General features: G+C 45.2%; 1 protein-coding gene across 13 annotated transcripts in view; it reads left to right on the top strand.

The window, feature by feature from the left end:
• Nucleotides 1-18,097, top strand: part of LOC118373651 (regulating synaptic membrane exocytosis protein 3-like) — a 74,748-nt gene that overhangs the window by 34,408 nt on the left and 22,243 nt on the right. For 6 of the 13 annotated variants that reach the window (XM_052498566.1, XM_052498572.1, XM_052498570.1 and 3 more), the window contains exons 6-24: nucleotides 3,823-3,863; nucleotides 4,046-4,156; nucleotides 4,376-4,475; nucleotides 4,767-4,890; nucleotides 5,941-5,987; nucleotides 6,164-6,279; nucleotides 6,548-6,568; nucleotides 7,389-7,519; nucleotides 7,838-8,009; nucleotides 11,293-11,440; nucleotides 11,985-12,038; nucleotides 12,715-12,886; nucleotides 13,142-13,246; nucleotides 13,846-13,908; nucleotides 15,253-15,369; nucleotides 16,094-16,195; nucleotides 16,642-16,719; nucleotides 17,326-17,391; nucleotides 17,685-17,750. In XM_052498566.1, coding sequence (XP_052354526.1) covers nucleotides 3,823-3,863; nucleotides 4,046-4,156; nucleotides 4,376-4,475; nucleotides 4,767-4,890; nucleotides 5,941-5,987; nucleotides 6,164-6,279; nucleotides 6,548-6,568; nucleotides 7,389-7,519; nucleotides 7,838-8,009; nucleotides 11,293-11,440; nucleotides 11,985-12,038; nucleotides 12,715-12,886; nucleotides 13,142-13,246; nucleotides 13,846-13,908; nucleotides 15,253-15,369; nucleotides 16,094-16,195; nucleotides 16,642-16,719; nucleotides 17,326-17,391; nucleotides 17,685-17,750 — 1,834 coding nt within the window. Of the gene's footprint in view, nucleotides 1-3,822; nucleotides 3,864-4,045; nucleotides 4,157-4,375; nucleotides 4,476-4,766; nucleotides 4,891-5,940; nucleotides 5,988-6,163; nucleotides 6,280-6,547; nucleotides 6,569-7,388; nucleotides 7,520-7,837; nucleotides 8,010-11,292; nucleotides 11,441-11,984; nucleotides 12,039-12,714; nucleotides 12,887-13,141; nucleotides 13,247-13,845; nucleotides 13,909-15,252; nucleotides 15,370-16,093; nucleotides 16,196-16,641; nucleotides 16,720-17,325; nucleotides 17,392-17,684; nucleotides 17,751-18,097 lie in introns of those variants that run through there. The other 7 variants (XM_052498576.1, XM_052498575.1, XM_052498569.1 and 4 more) reach the window with 6 other exon arrangements.

The raw sequence follows: 18,097 nt of genomic DNA, 5'->3' as shown, positions 1-18,097 counted from the left end.
TCTCTCTCTCTCTCTCTCTCTCAAAAAAAAAAGATTCAAAGCTGATCAATCGCTTTCAATTTGAGGATCGATATTTCAAACATGTTGTCATCAAAATACTTGAGATTTAGATTTTTTTCTGAAAGGGAGATAAAGAACAGAAAACGAGTATTGTGGTTGATATGTACTATTCCATTTTTTTTACATCCAAAAATTGTGTTTTCGTGATTTCTGTATGAAGTTTTACAGAGGGTTTAAAACGGCAAAGCTGACTAATTGTACTCAGTGCTTTGAGCAGCGCTCTCCAAAAACAGACTGGGGAGAGCAGAGTGCCCACCACCCTACTAAAGCCAAGGTTAGACTGGGGAGAGCAGAGTGCCCACCACCCTACTAAAGCCAAGGTTAGACTGGGGAGAGCAGAGTGCCCACCACCCTACTAAAGCCAAGGTTAGACTGGGGAGAGCAGAGTGCCCACCACCCTACTAAAGCCAAGGTTAGACTGGGGAGAGCAGAGTGCCCACCACCCTACTAAAGCCAAGGTTAGACTGGGGAGAGCAGAGTGCCCACCACCCTACTAAAGCCAAGGTTAGACTGGGGAGAGCAGAGTGCCCACCACCCTACTAAAGCCAAGGTTAGACTGGGGAGAGCAGAGTGCCCACCACCCTACTAAAGCCAAGGTTCGACTGGGGAGAGCAGAGTGCCCACCACCCTACTAAAGCCAAGGTTAGACTGGGGAGAGCAGAGTGCCGACCACCCTACTAAAGCCAAGGTTAGACTGGGGAGAGCAGAGTGCCCACCACCCTACTAAAGCCAAGGTTAAAGCCAAGGTTAGACTGGGGAGAGCAGAGTGCCCACCACCCTACTAAAGCCAAGGTTAGACTGGGGAGAGCAGAGTGCCCACCACCCTACTAAAGCCAAGGTTAGACTGGGGAGAGCAGAGTGCCCACCACCCTACTAAAGCCAAGGTTAGACTGGGGAGAGCAGAGTGCCCACCACCCTACTAAAGCCAAGGTTAGACTGGGGAGAGCAGAGTGCCCACCACCCTACTAAAGCCAAGGTTAGACTGGGGAGAGCAGAGTGCCCACCACCCTCTTCCCTGCTACCGCTTCAGTCATGGGGTCTGTCGCTGTTGTGGGAACTGTTCTGATATTCTCATGTGCTTTGTTGATTCCAAATGACTGTTGATTGTCGACTTTCTATAGTTTCCGAAAACATTTGGAAAGTGTATTGCACGGTCGTTAGCTGTTTTTGTTGGCAAATGAAATTGATTTCTGTTCATTGTAGTGCCTGTCTGCCATCAACAATCACCCATCATCTTCGCACATGGATACGCTGACAGGCCAGGGGGGGATGTTGTTGACGTGTGGTTGGATTGGGCCATTTTCCACGGTAACAGTGCAGTAATTCGTCAAAATTATGAACCCGCTTTTAATTGGAACCTTTTATGAGCTAAAAGTGCAGGGATTTGTCCAAATTGCGAGCTCTCACATAATATGCGCGGATTGGTTGATTTTGCACTGAATTATGCGATCGCAGAATCCTGGAGGGACTGATTTAAGTGCCTTTGAACGGGGTATGGTAGTAGGAGGTACCAGGCACACCGGTTTGGGTCAAGAACTGCAACACAACTGGATTTTGATGCTCAACAGTTTCCGTCTGTATCAAGAATGGTCCACCAGCGAAATGACATCCAGCCAACTTGACGAAACAATGAGAAGCATTGGAGGCAACATGGGCCAGCATCCCTGTGGAACACTTTCGACACCTTGTAGAGTCCATGCCCTGACTAATTGAGACCGCTCTGAGGGCAAAGGGGGAGGTGGTCCTCAATATTAGGAAGGTGTTCTTAATTTTTGTTAACTCTGTAGATACATCACATTTTCTAGAAGGAGAAGGTAGATCGTTTTGGTCATGTAGTGTATGTGGACACCTGCTCGTCGAACATCTCAGTCCAAAATCATGGGCATTAATATGGAGTTGGTCCCCCTTTTGCAGCTATAACAGCCTCTACTCTTCTGGGCTTTCCACTAGATGTTGGAACATTGCACGGGGACTTGCTTCCATTCAGCCACAATAGTATTAGTGAGGTCAGGCACAGATGTTGGGCGATTAGGCCTGGCTTACAGTCGGTGTTCCAATTCATCTCAAAGGTGTTCAATGGAGTTGAGGTCAGGGGTCTGTGCAGGCCAGTCAAGTTCTTCCACACTGTTCTCGATAAACCATTTATGTATGGACCTCGCTTGTGTACGGGGGCATTTTCATGCTGAAACAGGAAAGGGCCTTTCCCAAACTGTTGCCACAAAGTTGGAAGCACAGAATCGTCTGGAATGTCATTGTATGCTGTAGAGTTAAGATTTCCCTTCACTGGAGCTAAAGGGCCTAGATCAAACCATGAAAACAGCCCCAGACCATTATTCCTTCTCCACCAAACTTCACAGTTGGTACTATGCATTCAGGCAGGTAGCATTCTCCTTGCATCCACCAAACCCAGATTCGTCCGTCGGACTGCCAGATGGTGAAGTGTGATTCACCACTCTAGAGAATGTGTTTCTACGGATCCAGATTCCAATGGCGGCAAGCTTTACACTACTCTAGCCGACTCTTTGCATTGCGCATGGTGATCTTAGGCTTGTGTGAGGCTGCTTGGCCATGGAAACCTCAACGACCAGTTCTTTTGCAGACATTGCGTCCAGAGGCAGTTCGGAACTTGGTAGTGAATGTTGCAACCGAGGACAGATACATTTTACACGCTACGCTCTTCATCACTCGGTGGTCCTGTTAGCAGTTGAGCCGTCGTTGCTCCTAGACGTTTCCACTTCACAATAACAAGTTATAGTTGACCGGGGCAGCTCTAGCAGTGCAGAAATTTGACAAAGTCACTTGTTAAAAGTCACTGAGCTCTTCAGTAAGGCCATTCTATTGCCAATGTTTGTCTATGGAGTTTGCATGGTTTGGTGCTTGATTTTATACACCTGTCAGCAACAGGTGTGGCTGAAATAGATGAATCCACTCATTTGAAGTGGTGTCCACATACTTTTGAATATATAGTCTACTACTGTATACATGGCACTGTGAAGAATAGGCTTCAGTCCGCTTTAATTTCATGCCATTTGTTCCACATGCCAACCTAGATTGAAACCAGATAAAGCTCTCTAATGACTAATAGATCATTTGAGAGAGGAAGAGGAGATTTGTCAAAACTAGTTATAAACATACCAGTGCAGTAGCGAGCCATGTATCCTTTTTTAGCTCGGGGTAAGATGCTTGAGTTGGCACAGGAGGAGTGTTCAGGCATTCAAATCATTCTGTGACTGCATGTGCACACACTTTTAGTTTGTAGTTGCGTCACGGCATACGTAAGTACAACAGTAGTGAGGTCGTATATTTCCTTCATTTAACTTGACTTTCTAGTGAAAGTTTGCTCAACAACCATGAAGAACTCAACAAACATACATCACGTGTAGATTCTCTTTCTTTATCAATCTCTAAGAGGAGTAGGTCGTCAAGTCCTGGGTGATTCTGGTGAAGTGAAGCTAGATATTCAATAAACTCTGTCCTGCTTCTGTAAACAGAGTTGATATAAAGGAGGTCCAGATCAGGTCTGTTGTGTATAGTGGTAGTTGAGCTGGTATGTGCACTGTATACGCTGTGTCTGTGTGTGTGTGTGTGTGTGTGTGTGTGTGTGTGTGTGTGTGTGTGTGTGTGTGTGTGTGTGTGTGTGTGTGTGTGTGTGTGTGTGTGTGTGTGTGTGTGTGTGTGTGTGTGTGTGTGTGTGTGTGTGTGTGTGTGTACGTCTCCTCCTGTCCTCTTCTCCTGTTTGAGTTGATCTCTTCTCTCATTTAGGGGACTGGGAGTGCTACCCGCTGGACCCCACTGTGTGGCATGTAAGTGACCGAATCTATTGTTCTATCTGTTGAAGTGAGTGTGTGTTTGTGTCTGTCTATTTTCTTTTTTTACAATGTGTGTCTTTATATGTAGTGTGTGTGGAGACAGATAGAGACAAAGAGAGAGAGGGGGTAATGTGTTTGCTCCCAGGCTGCTGATTGAATCAGTGTGTTGTTCACAGCATCCGGTGACATGGCAGCCATCCAAAGAGGGTGACCATCTAATTGGCCGAATCACCCTGAGCAAGAGGAGTGCTATGCCCAAAGAGGCCGGAGCACCGCTGGGGCTGAAGGTCAGAGCTCACACCAGACATAACCACAATGTGGCTAGACTGTTTGTGTGTGTGTGTGTGTGTGTGTGTGTGTGTGTGTGTGTGTGTGTGTGTGTGTGTGTGTGTGTGTGTGTGTGTGTGTGTGTGTGTGTGTGTGTGTGTGTGTGTGTGTGTGTGTGTGTGTGTGTGTGTGTGTGTGTGTACATGACTATGTGTGTGTGTTTGTGTGTGTTTTCTCAGGTGGTTGGGGGAAGGGTCACAGAGGCGGGCAGACTGGGAGCCTTTATCACTGTAGTCAAGAAGGGCAGTCTGGCCGACATCGTGGGACACCTTCGAGCAGGTATGCACAGAGGGTATGTGTGTGGTGTGTGTGTCAGTGGAGGCTTGTGGGAGGAGCTATAGAAGGATGGACTCATTGTAATGGCTAGAATGGTACAAATTCAAACATGTGGTTTCCATATGCTTGATGTGTTCAATACTGTTCCATTTGTTTTATTCCATTCCAGCCATTACAATGAGCCCGTCCTCTTAAAGCTCACCCCACCAGCCTCCTCTGATGTGTGTAAGTGTGAGTACACGCGTGTGTATGTGTGTAGGTTTTGAAGAATGACAGGTCATTGTGTATTTTCAGGGGATGAGGTTCTGCAGTGGAACGGCAAGATGTTGCCAGGAGCAACCCAGAAAGAAGTTTATAATATCATTCTCAATTCCCAAGCAGAACCTCAAGTGGAACTAGTGGTGTCCCGGCCCATTGGGTAAGTCAGAAATAAGAGACTTACCTTTGATGAAAAGACGGTGTACCCTGATAGATACTCTCTGATCAAGTCTCTGTATATTTAGTACTGGTGAGATAATGCTTAGGTTAGTCCATTGCCAATTTAGTTCCCCCCCCTTTCTTTCCAAGTTGTACGTTCATACACTTCCCCTCATGGATTTACAAGTAATGTACTGGTGTAAGAATTGGGGTGGAAACTCGCTTCAGACAATTCAAAACATCAATCCGGTGTTTTACATTTTTTTAAGGTCGAGTGAACGAGTGCACTTTGAGGAGAAGGGGATGAAACAGAATTGGTCTCAATTGATTTGAGTTTCATTGTTCACACACATCCACATACAGAACCAGGCCAAAGTTTGGACACACCTACTTATTCAAGGGTTTTTCTTTATTTTTAATATTTTCTATATTGTCGAATAATTGCGAAGACATCAAAACGATGAATCATGTTGTAACTTAAAAAAGTGTTAAACAAACTCAAATGTATTTTAAAGTAGCCACCTTTTTCCTTGATGACAGCTTTGCACTGTCTTGGCATTCTCTCTTGAGTTGGTGTCCTAACTTTGGACTGGTACTGTTTTTATTTTGAACAGTTGTCTCTTTCTGACTTGTCTTGCTCCTTCCTAAAAAAAATATTTATTTCCAAACACTTGCGAAGGGTGTATAAAGTCTATCAGTAAGTAAAGCTACAGTATTAGAGTCCCCTTCCAAACCAAATTACCCAAGCCCCCACCCCACCCCACCCCACCCCACCCCACACCAACCACCCCCACACCCTGTGACCATAGAGCTGAAGAATGCCCAAATTAGTAGATGCAATAATGGATTGTAAAAATGTTTACTGGGTTGTAACATTTGTGTTTATTTATCCTAGTCCTTTTACATGTACCCTACTCTTCCCTTCTGTTTTTACCTATAAATATGTTGCAGTCAAGGCAACGCTTAACAATGGTGTCTGTGGACTTGTGTTATACTGTCCTGTCAGATTGTAGTGTGACTTTGACTGATATGTCTCTTTGGTTGTTTACAGTGATATCCCAAGAATCCCAGACACGTCCCACCCTCCATTAGAATCTAGTAGGTATCTCCTCTGGTCTCTCTCTCTCTCCCCCTTTCTCTCTATCTCTCTCTCTGTCTCTCTCTCTCTCTCTCTCTTTATCTCTCTTTTTCTCTGCATCTCAGTTTCTTTTCAAACCTAGTTGTTAGGGGTTTAACTGGGCGAGATGCGTCTTGTCTTATTTCTGCCCTCACAGCAGGTTCCAGTTCATTTGAGTCCCAGAAGATGGAGCGGCCATCTATATCGGTCATGTCCCCCACCAGTCCCAGTACACTTAGAGACCACCCGCAGCTAATGCCTGGACAGCTTGCAGTGAGTATACACCAACAGGTGTGTGTGTGTGTGTGTGTGTGTGTGTGTGTGTGTGTGTGTGTGTGTGTGTGTGTGTGTGTGTGTGTGTGTGTGTGTGTGTGTGTGTGTGTGTGTGTGTGTGTGTGTGTGTGTGTGTGTGTGTGTGTGTGTGTGTGCGTGTGTGTGTGTGTGTGTACGCACCAAACATTTGGGATTATTATGTATTTGTATGTGATAGTAATCTGGTTTATGGTGATCATTTCCATTGTGCGTGTGTGTGTGTTTTCAGGTACTGCCCGGACAACTTTTAGTGAGTCCATACCAAAGGATTGTCATGCATTATGTCATGTATCATCAGTGCAGATATTTGGGGTTGTGTTATATTTAAGCAATAAGGCCCGAGGGGGTGTGGTATATGGCCAATATACCACAGCTAAGGACTGTATCCAGGCACTCCGCATTGCGTCGTTGTAAGAGGAATTTAATTCCTATGTGTTCATTTACCAATTCAATTATAACAAAGCAAAACACTTTGTCCGTTTCTAAGAATTTGTAAGATTCTTATTTGCATAAAATAGACAAGGATCAGTCTCAAAATGAATCAATTAGCATTTAACATAGGTTAAGGATTCCCTTTGCTTACTTTAGGCACACACATACATTCCTTCTTCCACAATGGTTATCATTTCCAATTACCCCTTATCCATGCTACATAACCTCTTTCTTATGAACTAACATTATTAATCAGATATAGTAAAACCGGGAAGAATTCAATTAGTTATAGTTAAAGGTATATATTGTTTAGTCATTATTCATAACATTTCTAACAGTTGTATATACGAACAGCCCTTAGCCGTAGTATATTGGCCATATACCACAATCTCCCGAGGTGCCTTATTGCTATTATAAACTGGTTACCAATATAATTAGAGCAGTAACAATGTATCTTTTGTCATATTCGTGGTATACGGTCTGATACACCACGGCTGTCATCCAATAAGCATTCTGGGCTCGAACCACCCAGTTTATAATTGTATATAGTCTGTAGCCTACATCATGCCTTTTAAGATGTGACTTTAAGATTGGCTCCTTCTGATCATGTATGTGTGTGTATCCATGTGTCTGTTCAGGTCAAGCTGTGGTATGATAAGGTGGGACACCAGCTGATTGTGAACGTGGTACAGGCTACAGAGCTGCCTCCCCGCCCGGATGGGCGTCCCAGAAACCCCTACGTCAAAATGTACTTCCTGCCAGACCGAAGGTACGTTAACAAGGTCTATCACTGACAGACTTTCACATAAGAGTCTGTAGACAGGAAGAAACCAACAACAAATGTTAACGTGTGTGTGTGTGTGTGTGTGTGTGTGTGTGTGTGTGTGTGTGTGTGTGTGTGTGTGTGTGTGTGTGTGTGTGTGTGTGTGTGTGTGTGTGTGTGTGTGTGTGTGTGTGTGTGTGTGTGTGTGCGCATTCTTGAGGGATCCTGCAAGTAAGCATTTCGCTGCACCGTTTATACCTGCTGTAAACTGTGTATGTGTCAAATAATTGCTCATTTGATTTGATTTGGTGTGTGTGTGCACAGCGATAAGAGCAAGCGGAGGACTAAGACAGTGAAGAAGAGTGGAGAGCCAAAGTGGAACCAGACGTTTGTGTACTCCCACATCCACCGCAGAGACTTTCGCCAACACATGCTAGAGCTGACCATGTGGGACCAGCCTCGCTTACCTGACGAGAATAGCATGTTCATGGGAGAGGTACACACACACACACACACACACACACACAGATACACAGATACACAGACACACACAGGAATCAAATGAAATATTATTGGTTACATAGACATATTTAGCAGATGTAGCGAAATGCTTGTGTTCCTAGCTCCAACAGTGCAGTAGTATCTAACAATTCACAACAATACACACACATCTGAAAGTAAAATAAAGGATTTAAGAAATTTATAAATATTAGGATGAGCAATGCCAAAATGGTATTGACTAAAATACAGTAGAATACAGTTACAGTGCATTCAGAAATGATTCAGATCCCTTGACTTTTCCAACATTTTCTTACGTTACAGCCTTATTATGAAATTGATTAAATCGTTTTCTCCCCCTCATCAATCTACACACAATAGCCCATAATGACAAAGCAAAAACAGGTTTTTAGACATTTTTGCTGGAATATCCCATTTACATAAGTATTCAGAACCTTTACTCGGTACTTTGTTGAAGCACCTTTGGCAGCGATTACAGCATCGAGTCTTCTTGGGTATGACACTACAAGCCTGGCACACCTGTATTTGGGGAGTTTCTATAATTATTTTCTGCAGATCCTTTCATGCTCTATCACGTTGGATGGTGCCTATTGGCAAACTCCAAGCGGGCTGTCATGTGCCTTTTACTGAAAGGCACATTGTACTGGCTTCCGTCTGGCCACTCTATCATGAAGGCCTGATTGGTGGAGTACTGCAGAGATGGTTGTCCTTCTAGAAGGTTCTCCCATCTCCACAGATAAACTAACCAGGGTCTCGAGCTTGATGACGAGCTTGGAGGGTACTATGGTGTTGAATGCCGAGCTGTAATCGATGAACAGCATTCTCACATAGGTATTCCTCTTGTCCAGATGGGTTAGGGCAGTGTGCAGTGTGGTTGAGATTGCATCGTCTGTGGACCTATTTGGGCGGTAAGCAAATTGGAGTGGGTCTAGGGTGTCAGGTAGGGTGGAGGTGATGTGGTCCTTGACTAGTCTCTCAAAGCACTTCATGATGATGGAAGTGAGTGCTACGGGGCGGTAGTCGTTTAGGTCAGTTACCTTAGCTTTCTTGGGAACTATAACAATGGTGGCCCTCTTGAAGCATGTGGGAACAGCAGACTGGTATAGGGATTGATTGAATATGTCCGTAAAAACACACCGGCCAGCTGGTCTGCGCATGCTCTGAGGGCGCGGCTGGGGATGCCGTCTGGGCCTGCAGCCTTGCGAGGGTTAACACGTTTAAATGTCTTACTCACCTCGGCTGCAGTGAAGGAGAGTCCGCATGTTTTCGTTGCAGGCCGTGTCAGTGGCACTGTATTGTCCTCAAAGCGGGCAAAAAAGTTATTTGGTCTGCCTGGGAGCAAGACATCCTGGTCCGTGACTGGGCTGGTTTTCTTCTTGTAGTCCATGATTGACTGTAGACCCTGCCACAAACCTCTTGTGTCTGAGCCGTTGAATTGAGATTCTACTTTGTCTCTATACTGACGCTTAGCTTGTTTGATAGCCTTGCGGAGGAATAGCTGCACTGTTTGTATTCGGTCATTTTACCAGTCACCTTGCCCTGGTTAAAAGCAGTGGTTCGCGCTTTCAGTTTCACGCGAATGCTGCCATCAATCCACGGTTTCTGGTTAGGGAATGTTTTACTCGTTGCTATGGGAACGACATCTTCAACACACGTTCTAATGAACTCGCTCACCGAATCAGCGTATTCGTCAATGTTGTTATCTGACGCAATACGAAACATATCCCAGTCCACGTGATGGAAGCAGTCTTGGAGTGTGGACCAGCGTTGGACAGACCTCAGCGTGGGAGCTTCTTGTTTTAGTTTCTGTCTGTAGGCAGGGATCAACAAAATGGAGTCGTGGTCAGCTTTTCCGAAAGGAGGGCGGGGCAGGGCCTTATATGCGTCGCGGAAGTTAGAGTAACAATGATCCAAGGTTTTTCCAGCCCTGGTTGCGCAATCGATATGCTGATAAAATTTAGGGAGTCTTGTTTTCAGATTAGCCTTGTTAAAATCCCCAGCTACAATGAATGCAGCCTTCGGATAAATGGATTCCAGTTTGCAAAGAGTCAAATAAAGTTCGTTCAGAGCCATCGATGTGTCTGCTTGGGGGGGAATATATACGGTTGTGATTATAATCAAAGAGAATTCTCTTGGTAGATAATGCGGTCGACATTTGATTGTGAGGAATTCTAAATCAGGTGAACAGAAGGATTTGAGTTCCTGTATGTTTCTTTGATCACACCATGTCTCGTTAGCCATAAGGCATACGCCCCCGCCCCTCTTCTTACCAGAAAGATGTTTGTTTCTGTCGGCGCGATAGCGTCTCTCCAGTGAGCCATGTTTCCGTGAAGCAAAGAACGTTACAGTCTCTGATGTCCCTCTGGAATGCTACCCTTGCTCGGATTTCATCAACCTTGTTGTCAAGAGACTGGACATTGGTGAGAAGAATGCTAGGGAGTGGTGCACGATGTGCCCGACTCCGGAGTCTGACCAGAAGACCGCCTCGTTTCCCTCTTTTACGGAGTCGTTTTTTGGGTCGCTGCATGGGATCCATTCCGTTGTCCTGGTTGAAAGGCAGAACACAGGATCCGCGTCGCGAATATCATATTCTTGGTCGTACTGATGGTGAGTTGACGCTGATCTTATATTCAGTAGTTCTTCTCGACTGTATGTAATGAAACCTAAGATGACCTGGGGTACTAATGTAAGAAATAACACGTAAAAAAAAAAAAAAAAACTGCATAGCTTCCTAGGAACGCGAAGCGAGGCGGCCATCTCTGTCGGCGCCGGATTCACCCCCATTATTAAAGTGACCAGTGATTCTATGTCTATGTACATAGGGCAGCAGCCTAAGGTGCAGGGTTGACTAACCAAGTGGTAACCGGCTAGTGATGGCTCATTAACGGTCTGATGGCCTTGAGATAGAAGCTGTTTTTCAGCCTCTCGGTCCCCGCTTTGATGCACCTGTACTGATCTCGCCTTCTGGTTGATAGCGGGGTGAACAGGTAGTGGCTCGCGTCGTTGATAACCTTGATGATCTTTCTTTCTGGCCTTCCTGTGACATCAGGTGCTGTAGGTGTCCAGGAGGGCAGGCAGTGTGCCCCCAGTGATTATTTGGGCGGACCGTACCACCCTCTGGAGAGCGGTTGTGGTTGCGTGTGGTGCAGTTGCCGAACCGACAGGATGCTTTCAATTGTACATCTAGGAGTGCATGAATTGCTGTCATTGGCCTTGTGTGTAACTGATTGATCTGGTTTATATTGGTTACGTATGTCTAGATCCTAATAGAGCTGGAGACAGCCCCGTTGGATGACAAGCCTCACTGGTACAAGCTGCAGACCCACGACGTGTCGTCTATCCCCCTGCCCTGGCCATCCCCTTACATGCCCCGCAGAAACACAGACACACCCAGCAAGAAGCTGCAGCGTAAGTCACAGACGGGTGCATGTCCGATGTGTGTTCACAATACATCTGTTTGTAATCTATGTGGTCTACTTACCCTATTGTGTGTTAGTGGTGTGTGTGTGTGTGTGTGTGTGTGTGTGTGTGTGTGTGTGTGTGTGTGTGTGTGTGTGTGTGTGTGTGTGTGTGTGTGTGTGTTTGAGATATTACTGTATATAAATGTAGTTTGTGTGTGCAACAGGAGGTTGGTGGCACATTAATTGAGGAGGATGGGCTCATGGTAATGGCTGGAGCGGAATAGGTGGAATGGTATCAAATATGCCATTTCATTTGCTCTGTTCCGCCCATTATTATGAGCCGTTCTCCCCTCAGCAGCCTTCTGTGTGTGTGTGTGTGTGTGTGTGTTGTGTGTGTGTGTGTGTGTGTGTGTGTGTGTGTGTGTGTGTGTGTGTGTGTGTGTGTGTGTGTGTGTGTTTGTGTCGGCATGCATGTCTATATCAATGTGGTCTGCTTACCCCATTCCTTCTGTCTGTGCCTGTGTTTTCCATGTGTGCCAACCATTGTGCAGGTTCTCAGCGTGTTAAAGAGCCTGAGTACGATGACACTGGACCTATGTCTAAAGGTGGGTGGGGCCATGGGCATGCTGTCTTACTGAGAGACACATTCCATCAACATTCTACAACTTAATATTTGGTTCTGTTGTCGTCAGGACACTGGGCCTCAGAAAACGACCCTGCTGTATTTGTGTGTGTGTGTGTGTGTGTGTGTGTGTGTGTGTGTGTGTGTGTGTGTGTGTGTGTGTGTGTGTGTGTGTGTGTGTGTGTGTGTGTGTGTGTGTGTGTGTGTGTGTGTGTGTGTGTGTGTGTGTGCGCGCACTCATGTTAAAGCAGGGACAGTGGGTAACTTTGAGTTCAAACCGGCATGAGTAGTTTGTTTTAGTATTGTCATAGATCTGAGGGCTGCAATTGGCAGGTTGGCATTTATTGTCATACATCTTGCCCTGGAGGCAGTTCTGCAGAGTGGTCACTAGCTGGCAAAGCCACAAAGTCATAAAATCTGATTTTAAACTTAACCCTAACCTTAATCACACTGCTAACCCTAACATTAAATTAAGACAAAAAAAAGGAAAAAGTTTTACGACATAGACCATTTCAAAAATCTCTCAGTTCTGCCTCGAGGGCAAGATTCATGACAATAAATGTCAACTTGCCTGCAATTGTGCCAGTTTGGGACAATATATCGTATGTATGTTTGCTGTTATGAACAAAGCTTCTCTCCCCCTGTGGGTGTGTGTGTAGCTGCCGAGAGGGGTTCGCGGGAGAGGGGGAGGCAGCAGAAGGATCCCCACGCCACCACTCTGGAGGTGCCAGAGCAGAAGAGGACACCCCAGCATCGCTCTCGATCTGTCTCTCCTCACAGAGAGGAACAGGGCAGGGGGCGATCACGACCAGCCAATGTCCCCACCCAGAGGTGAGAGAAGAGGAGAGGGGGGAGAAGGGGTGTTTATGAAGAAAAGGGTGAGGAGAGGAAAGGGAGGAGACCTTGAAGGACCACTTTTTGTTTTGCCGTTTCCGTGACCCAGAACAAGTAGTGCTGAGAATATTGCTTTTACTATTATCATAGCCAACTTGTACAGTTACCACAGCTAAAAGCCTTGTTCTCCCCCTTATCTCTTTCCATCTCTCTCCCTGTCCCATATCTCCATATCTCGCCCCTCTGTATCAGGAGTTTGGATGATGAGATCCACCATAGTAGGAGGTCTCGTTCTCCCACCCGCTACTACGACTCTACCCGAGGACACTACCAGGAGCAGGACTATGTAGATGACAGGTGTGTGTGTATGTGTGTGTGTGTGTGTGTGTGTGTGTGTGTGTGTGTGTGTGTGTGTGTGTGTGTGTGTGTGTGTGTGTGTGTGTGTGTGTGTGTGTGTGTGTGTGTGTGTGTGTGTGTGTGTGTGTGTGTGTGTGTGTGTGTACAATCAGTTGGCCATGGATTCCCTCTCCCTGCCATCTCTTTCAGTTCAGACAGTACCTTCGGTTTAATTTCTTCCTTTGTGTTCTTCTTTCTGTGATTCGGCACAATGAATTGTGGGGACTATGTTTGGATATGGCTGGCCACTTGTTTGTTTGGTCTCTGTTGTTCGTTGATTAAGATTCGATTAAGTTATTGCCATGAGACAAGAGTTGCTGTCATCGGAGTAGGTAGAAGTTTCCCCTAACCACTGATACAGGGTCAGATTTGTTCATCCCCTGTAATGGTTAGGGTTGGGAAATTGGGTAGAGTCATCTGATAGATCTATGGTTAGGGGTAACTTCTACCTCTCATTGTTCTCCGCTGGCTCAGCTTTGTATCTCTGTTCTTTCTCTGTCCTCTGGTTTGGCTTCGTTGTTTACTTCCTCATGTGTCATCCATCCCCATGGTAACTACAGTGAGGTCATCCTGATCCACCAGTCAATGCGAGGCAAAAGTGCAGAATGCCTACACACTGAAAGGTAAACAGGTGTCATCACGTGTTTTATTTGATATTGAAATATTATTATTAGTAGTGGTAGTATTAGATATGATCATTATCCTCATTCGCACTATCCTCATCAGCCTTTATCCTTCGCCTTTTTATACATGAATATTGGAGCTGGATGTATATTTCTTGATGACTTCACTCAATCTCCTAAATGCGTCATCATGTGTGTGAGAGAGTGATGGATCTCTCAGTGTGTCCATCCTGTCCCGTGTGACAGTGACACAACACATACCCACCCAGACATCAACACTGGGACTGTCCACCACTGACCGCACATAGCCTCTGTTGACCCTGGCCAATGCCTGAGGGGCTGCTAGTTATTCAGAGTTAGCATCATGTAGCTATTCTGGTCCATTCATAGCCAAATTAAAGTTCCTCCAACATTAGAGGCCACTTTAGTTCAGCGCGTTACTGGAAGGCAGGTAGTCTAGCGGTTAAGAGCGTTGGGCCAGTAACCCAAAGGTTGCTGGTTTGGAACCGACTAGGCGAACCATTTGTCGATGTGCCCTTAAAGCAAGGCACTTAACCCTAATCGCTGCTGTACGTCGCTCTGGATAAGAGTGTCTGTAAAAATGTAAAAGATCCAGTATATTCGACCAAGGTGCAATACTCTCCCAGTGAGCCCACCCACATAGGTAAGTGGTAAAGTATGGCTGGTAGAGGCTGGAAAAGCCTGACATACATGCACTCCGCTGGCATGCTGATCTCCTGTCTTTCTTTAGTAGTATTTTAGGAACCATGTTTACATTCTGTTAATCCATCTTCCTCCTTCCCCGTTTTCTATCTACGTCTCCTGCATGCACACATACGTCACACGACTCACCCCGGGGGCTCTCCTAGACACAGTACCACACTACCCCCTAAGATGCCTCTCTTAGTCAATGGCATCCACAAGGACATGTCCAGGTACGTGGAAGAAGAAGAGAGCGAGGTTGTGTTAGAAAATGGCTCCCCTCCCAACTTTGTTCCGCTGTCAGTGTTGATGCTTCTGTAGTTTTATGTTCAGGAGGTAACATCCCTTGAGTTGACCTCGTATGACTACATCATATGCACCCGACTGTATCCTGGTCTTACTGATGTTTATCTTCCGGATTTTTTGGGATGAATTCCATCAATTGACTTGGGGCAAGTATTGAAAGTAGTCCAGTTTGCACTCCAAAAACAGTTCTCTTGCCCATGTGAGTATTGTCCATAGTTGTCGGCTACCACATCCTTTCCCACTCTTGGCCTCTGTTTGTTTGATGTTAAGTTGTTTTTTCTTGTCTGTTTATTGCATGCTTTTTATATGTTACTCTTTTCGTTGTCTTGAGTAAAGTTCCACACTGCCTGCATGTCTAAAGACTGGCTCGATGGTGCGTTCCAGCGTTGTCACGGCAATACGCAGCTCTTTCACACAACGCGTTCTCAGGTTTACAGACGAGATCACCGTTAGGTAAGACACACACACCTTCAGCCCTCAGTGACCTCCTCATACCATGTTCACAAACTCTTCTGACAACCGGAGGACAGGTCTCCATGACAACCTGGCTATCTCACGACCTGACAATGTCTTCAGTGTTGGGGAAGCTACTCTGAAAATATATTTTACCAAGCTACCAGTTACTTCTCACTTTAAAAGTGAAGCTACACTAAAGCTACCCTTATGAAAAATATAGTTTACTTAACTTAACTACTTTTTCATAGTAATTTAACTACGAAAAAGTATCATATTTAAATCTGAAATGTCATGGACTAAAAACGATGTTTCAAGTGAGAATATTTGCAGGTCTGATGCTAACAAACAAAAAGGTATTCTTGTCTACCACCCATATTTTATTTTTGCAAAAAAAGTAGTGTGTACTTCCAGTAGTTAGCTACACCACTACATGGTAATAAAGTATGTAACTACCGAAAACACTACCAAGATTGGAATTTAGTTCAAATACAACTGTCAATTCAGTTAAATTACTACTTCAAATACATATAGTTCACTACTCCCCAACACTGAATAACTTGTATTGACTCCAATCAATCATCAAATCACTTAAAACAACGTTCAGACTAGCATGTCCTTTATGATTTAAGTACCTAACATCTCTTTCCTTTCCATGTTCCTCTTCTTTGTTCTGTGTCCGCTCCTCTCCACCCCTACATTGGATGGCATGTTATTGAGCTAGTGATCTACATACCTCTCTGGACAGCGTTAAAACTAGGAGTGCTAGCACCAACTGTCTGAACCCAGAAAGGAACCATAGTGTTCCTTCACCAGATCCCCAAAGGTACCAGCCCACTGACCTGTACACTGCCTGCATCCAGTCTCAGACAATCTACCACCTGTGTGTGTGTGTGTGTGTGTGGGGGGGGGAGGCAGTGTGTGTGGGGACAGTGTGTGTGGGGACAGTGTGGTGGATGTAGTTTTAAGTACACCCTTAATGTTTGTGTAAAAGGATATAGTACTAGTGCAAGTATCTGTAGTAATCCATTCTCTTTGTGGATCTGCTGGAGTGACTGTTTGTACATAGCTACTTTATGAGATGTCTTAAAGAGAGGGTCCTTTTTTTGTGGGAGTAGTCTGAAATTATCTGTGCATTTGTGGTAACAGCCTTAAACTGAGACTCAGAGATATGATAGACCCATGAACTCGATACAGCCCCTATGAGAGTGCAGTTGATCCATGATGCATGTGTTTCTCTGTGTGTCCACCGGGGGTGCTGCTGGGTCTCAGCTGCTCCCAGTCTCTGCCCCGCAGACGCCCCGCCAGCCCCAGGATTCTAATCCAACACGCCTCCCCAGAAGACGACAGGTATCCCTTCCCCACAGCTCCCACCCCAACCCCCCTGTTAGCAGCTGACCCCAACCCCAACCCTAACCCCCACACCTGTACTAAACCCAAATGCAAACACTGATAATTAGCTAATTTCTAAACCTAAACGTATCACAATCAATCATTTTTCTCTATGGGACTATGTACAGTGTCTTTTGGCATAGTATGGACTAGTTTCTTGTGTTTGTTCTTTATAATCCCTGTGGCTTGTAGTTTTTATTCTAGAATCTAACAGTCTGTAGGTTGTGTTCCACAATCCAGATTGTATTCTGGCATTCTAGAAGCCTCTATCTTCTCCTTATCTTCTCCTTTAGAATCGCTGAGCTTTGATAAGGATTTCAGAAGTTTTTATGTGTCTACTGCATTGCCAACTGAGCTTTTATCATTATCAATAATGTGTGTCTTTCATATTCATAACAAATTCAACATAATTCAGGATTAAAATTGAGTTTATATCTAAGTGGTGCGTGTGTGTGCGTGTGTGTGCGTGTGTGTGCGTGTGTGTGCGTGTGTGTGTGCTTTTGTGTGTGTCTGTGTTTCTCATCATGTCATCTCATCACCTTCGTGTTTGTGGTGTGTATGAAGCATATGGATGATGGAACCTCTAGTACCTAGACAGGAGACAGTTAACCACCTCAGTGCAAAGAAGAGGTACACACACATATACACACACATTACTTGTTCAATGAATACATGTGTGACGCTTCTTCATGATCATTGTTCTGTACTTCATATTCCATTGATGTGTATTGACAACTTAATCAAATCAATCGCCTAACTGGCTTGTCTTCTCTAGAGCATAAGGCTAGACGTTTAATGACGAATAGAAAATCAGACTTCTCTCACTTACCCCAGCTGTTTACCCCTGTCCCATACTCTCTCCGTTTATTTATTCATCCCTTCATCCGTTTCTTTCTGTTTTCCACTCATCTCCCATCTCCCAGGCAAACTCGGAGCCTGGACTCATCCACCTGTCACACTCTGGGCAAGAAGCTCCCTGACAACGACAGGTAAGGGGGCCAACCATAACATATACCCTGATTTTTGTTTGTCAACATCATCACTTCCGGCCCGATCCTCAAACTTTCATAAAATCTCCCATTCACATCAGCACAGAATTGAAATTAAAGTTTGAGTCGAGCATGTGAATCTCCTTGCGAGATTCATCCTGCCATCATAGTCTGTCCCCTCCCACAAATTCCCAGTCTAGGATGAAGTTCACTTTAGACACTAATCTAAGATCAGTTTTCCCCCACAATAATTGAGGTTAGGATTTGTTTGGGGTAAACTGATCCTAAATCTGCACCTATATGGTGACTTTTACCTCTAGTGGGGATCCCCCTCTTTTCTGTCCACC

The sequence above is a fragment of the Oncorhynchus keta genome, chromosome 36 (assembly GCF_023373465.1).
Source record: "Oncorhynchus keta strain PuntledgeMale-10-30-2019 chromosome 36, Oket_V2, whole genome shotgun sequence".
Taxonomy (NCBI): domain Eukaryota; kingdom Metazoa; phylum Chordata; class Actinopteri; order Salmoniformes; family Salmonidae; genus Oncorhynchus; species Oncorhynchus keta.
Note: the sequence above shows the minus strand (reverse complement) of the source record. Positions and strands in the feature narration are given on the sequence as shown.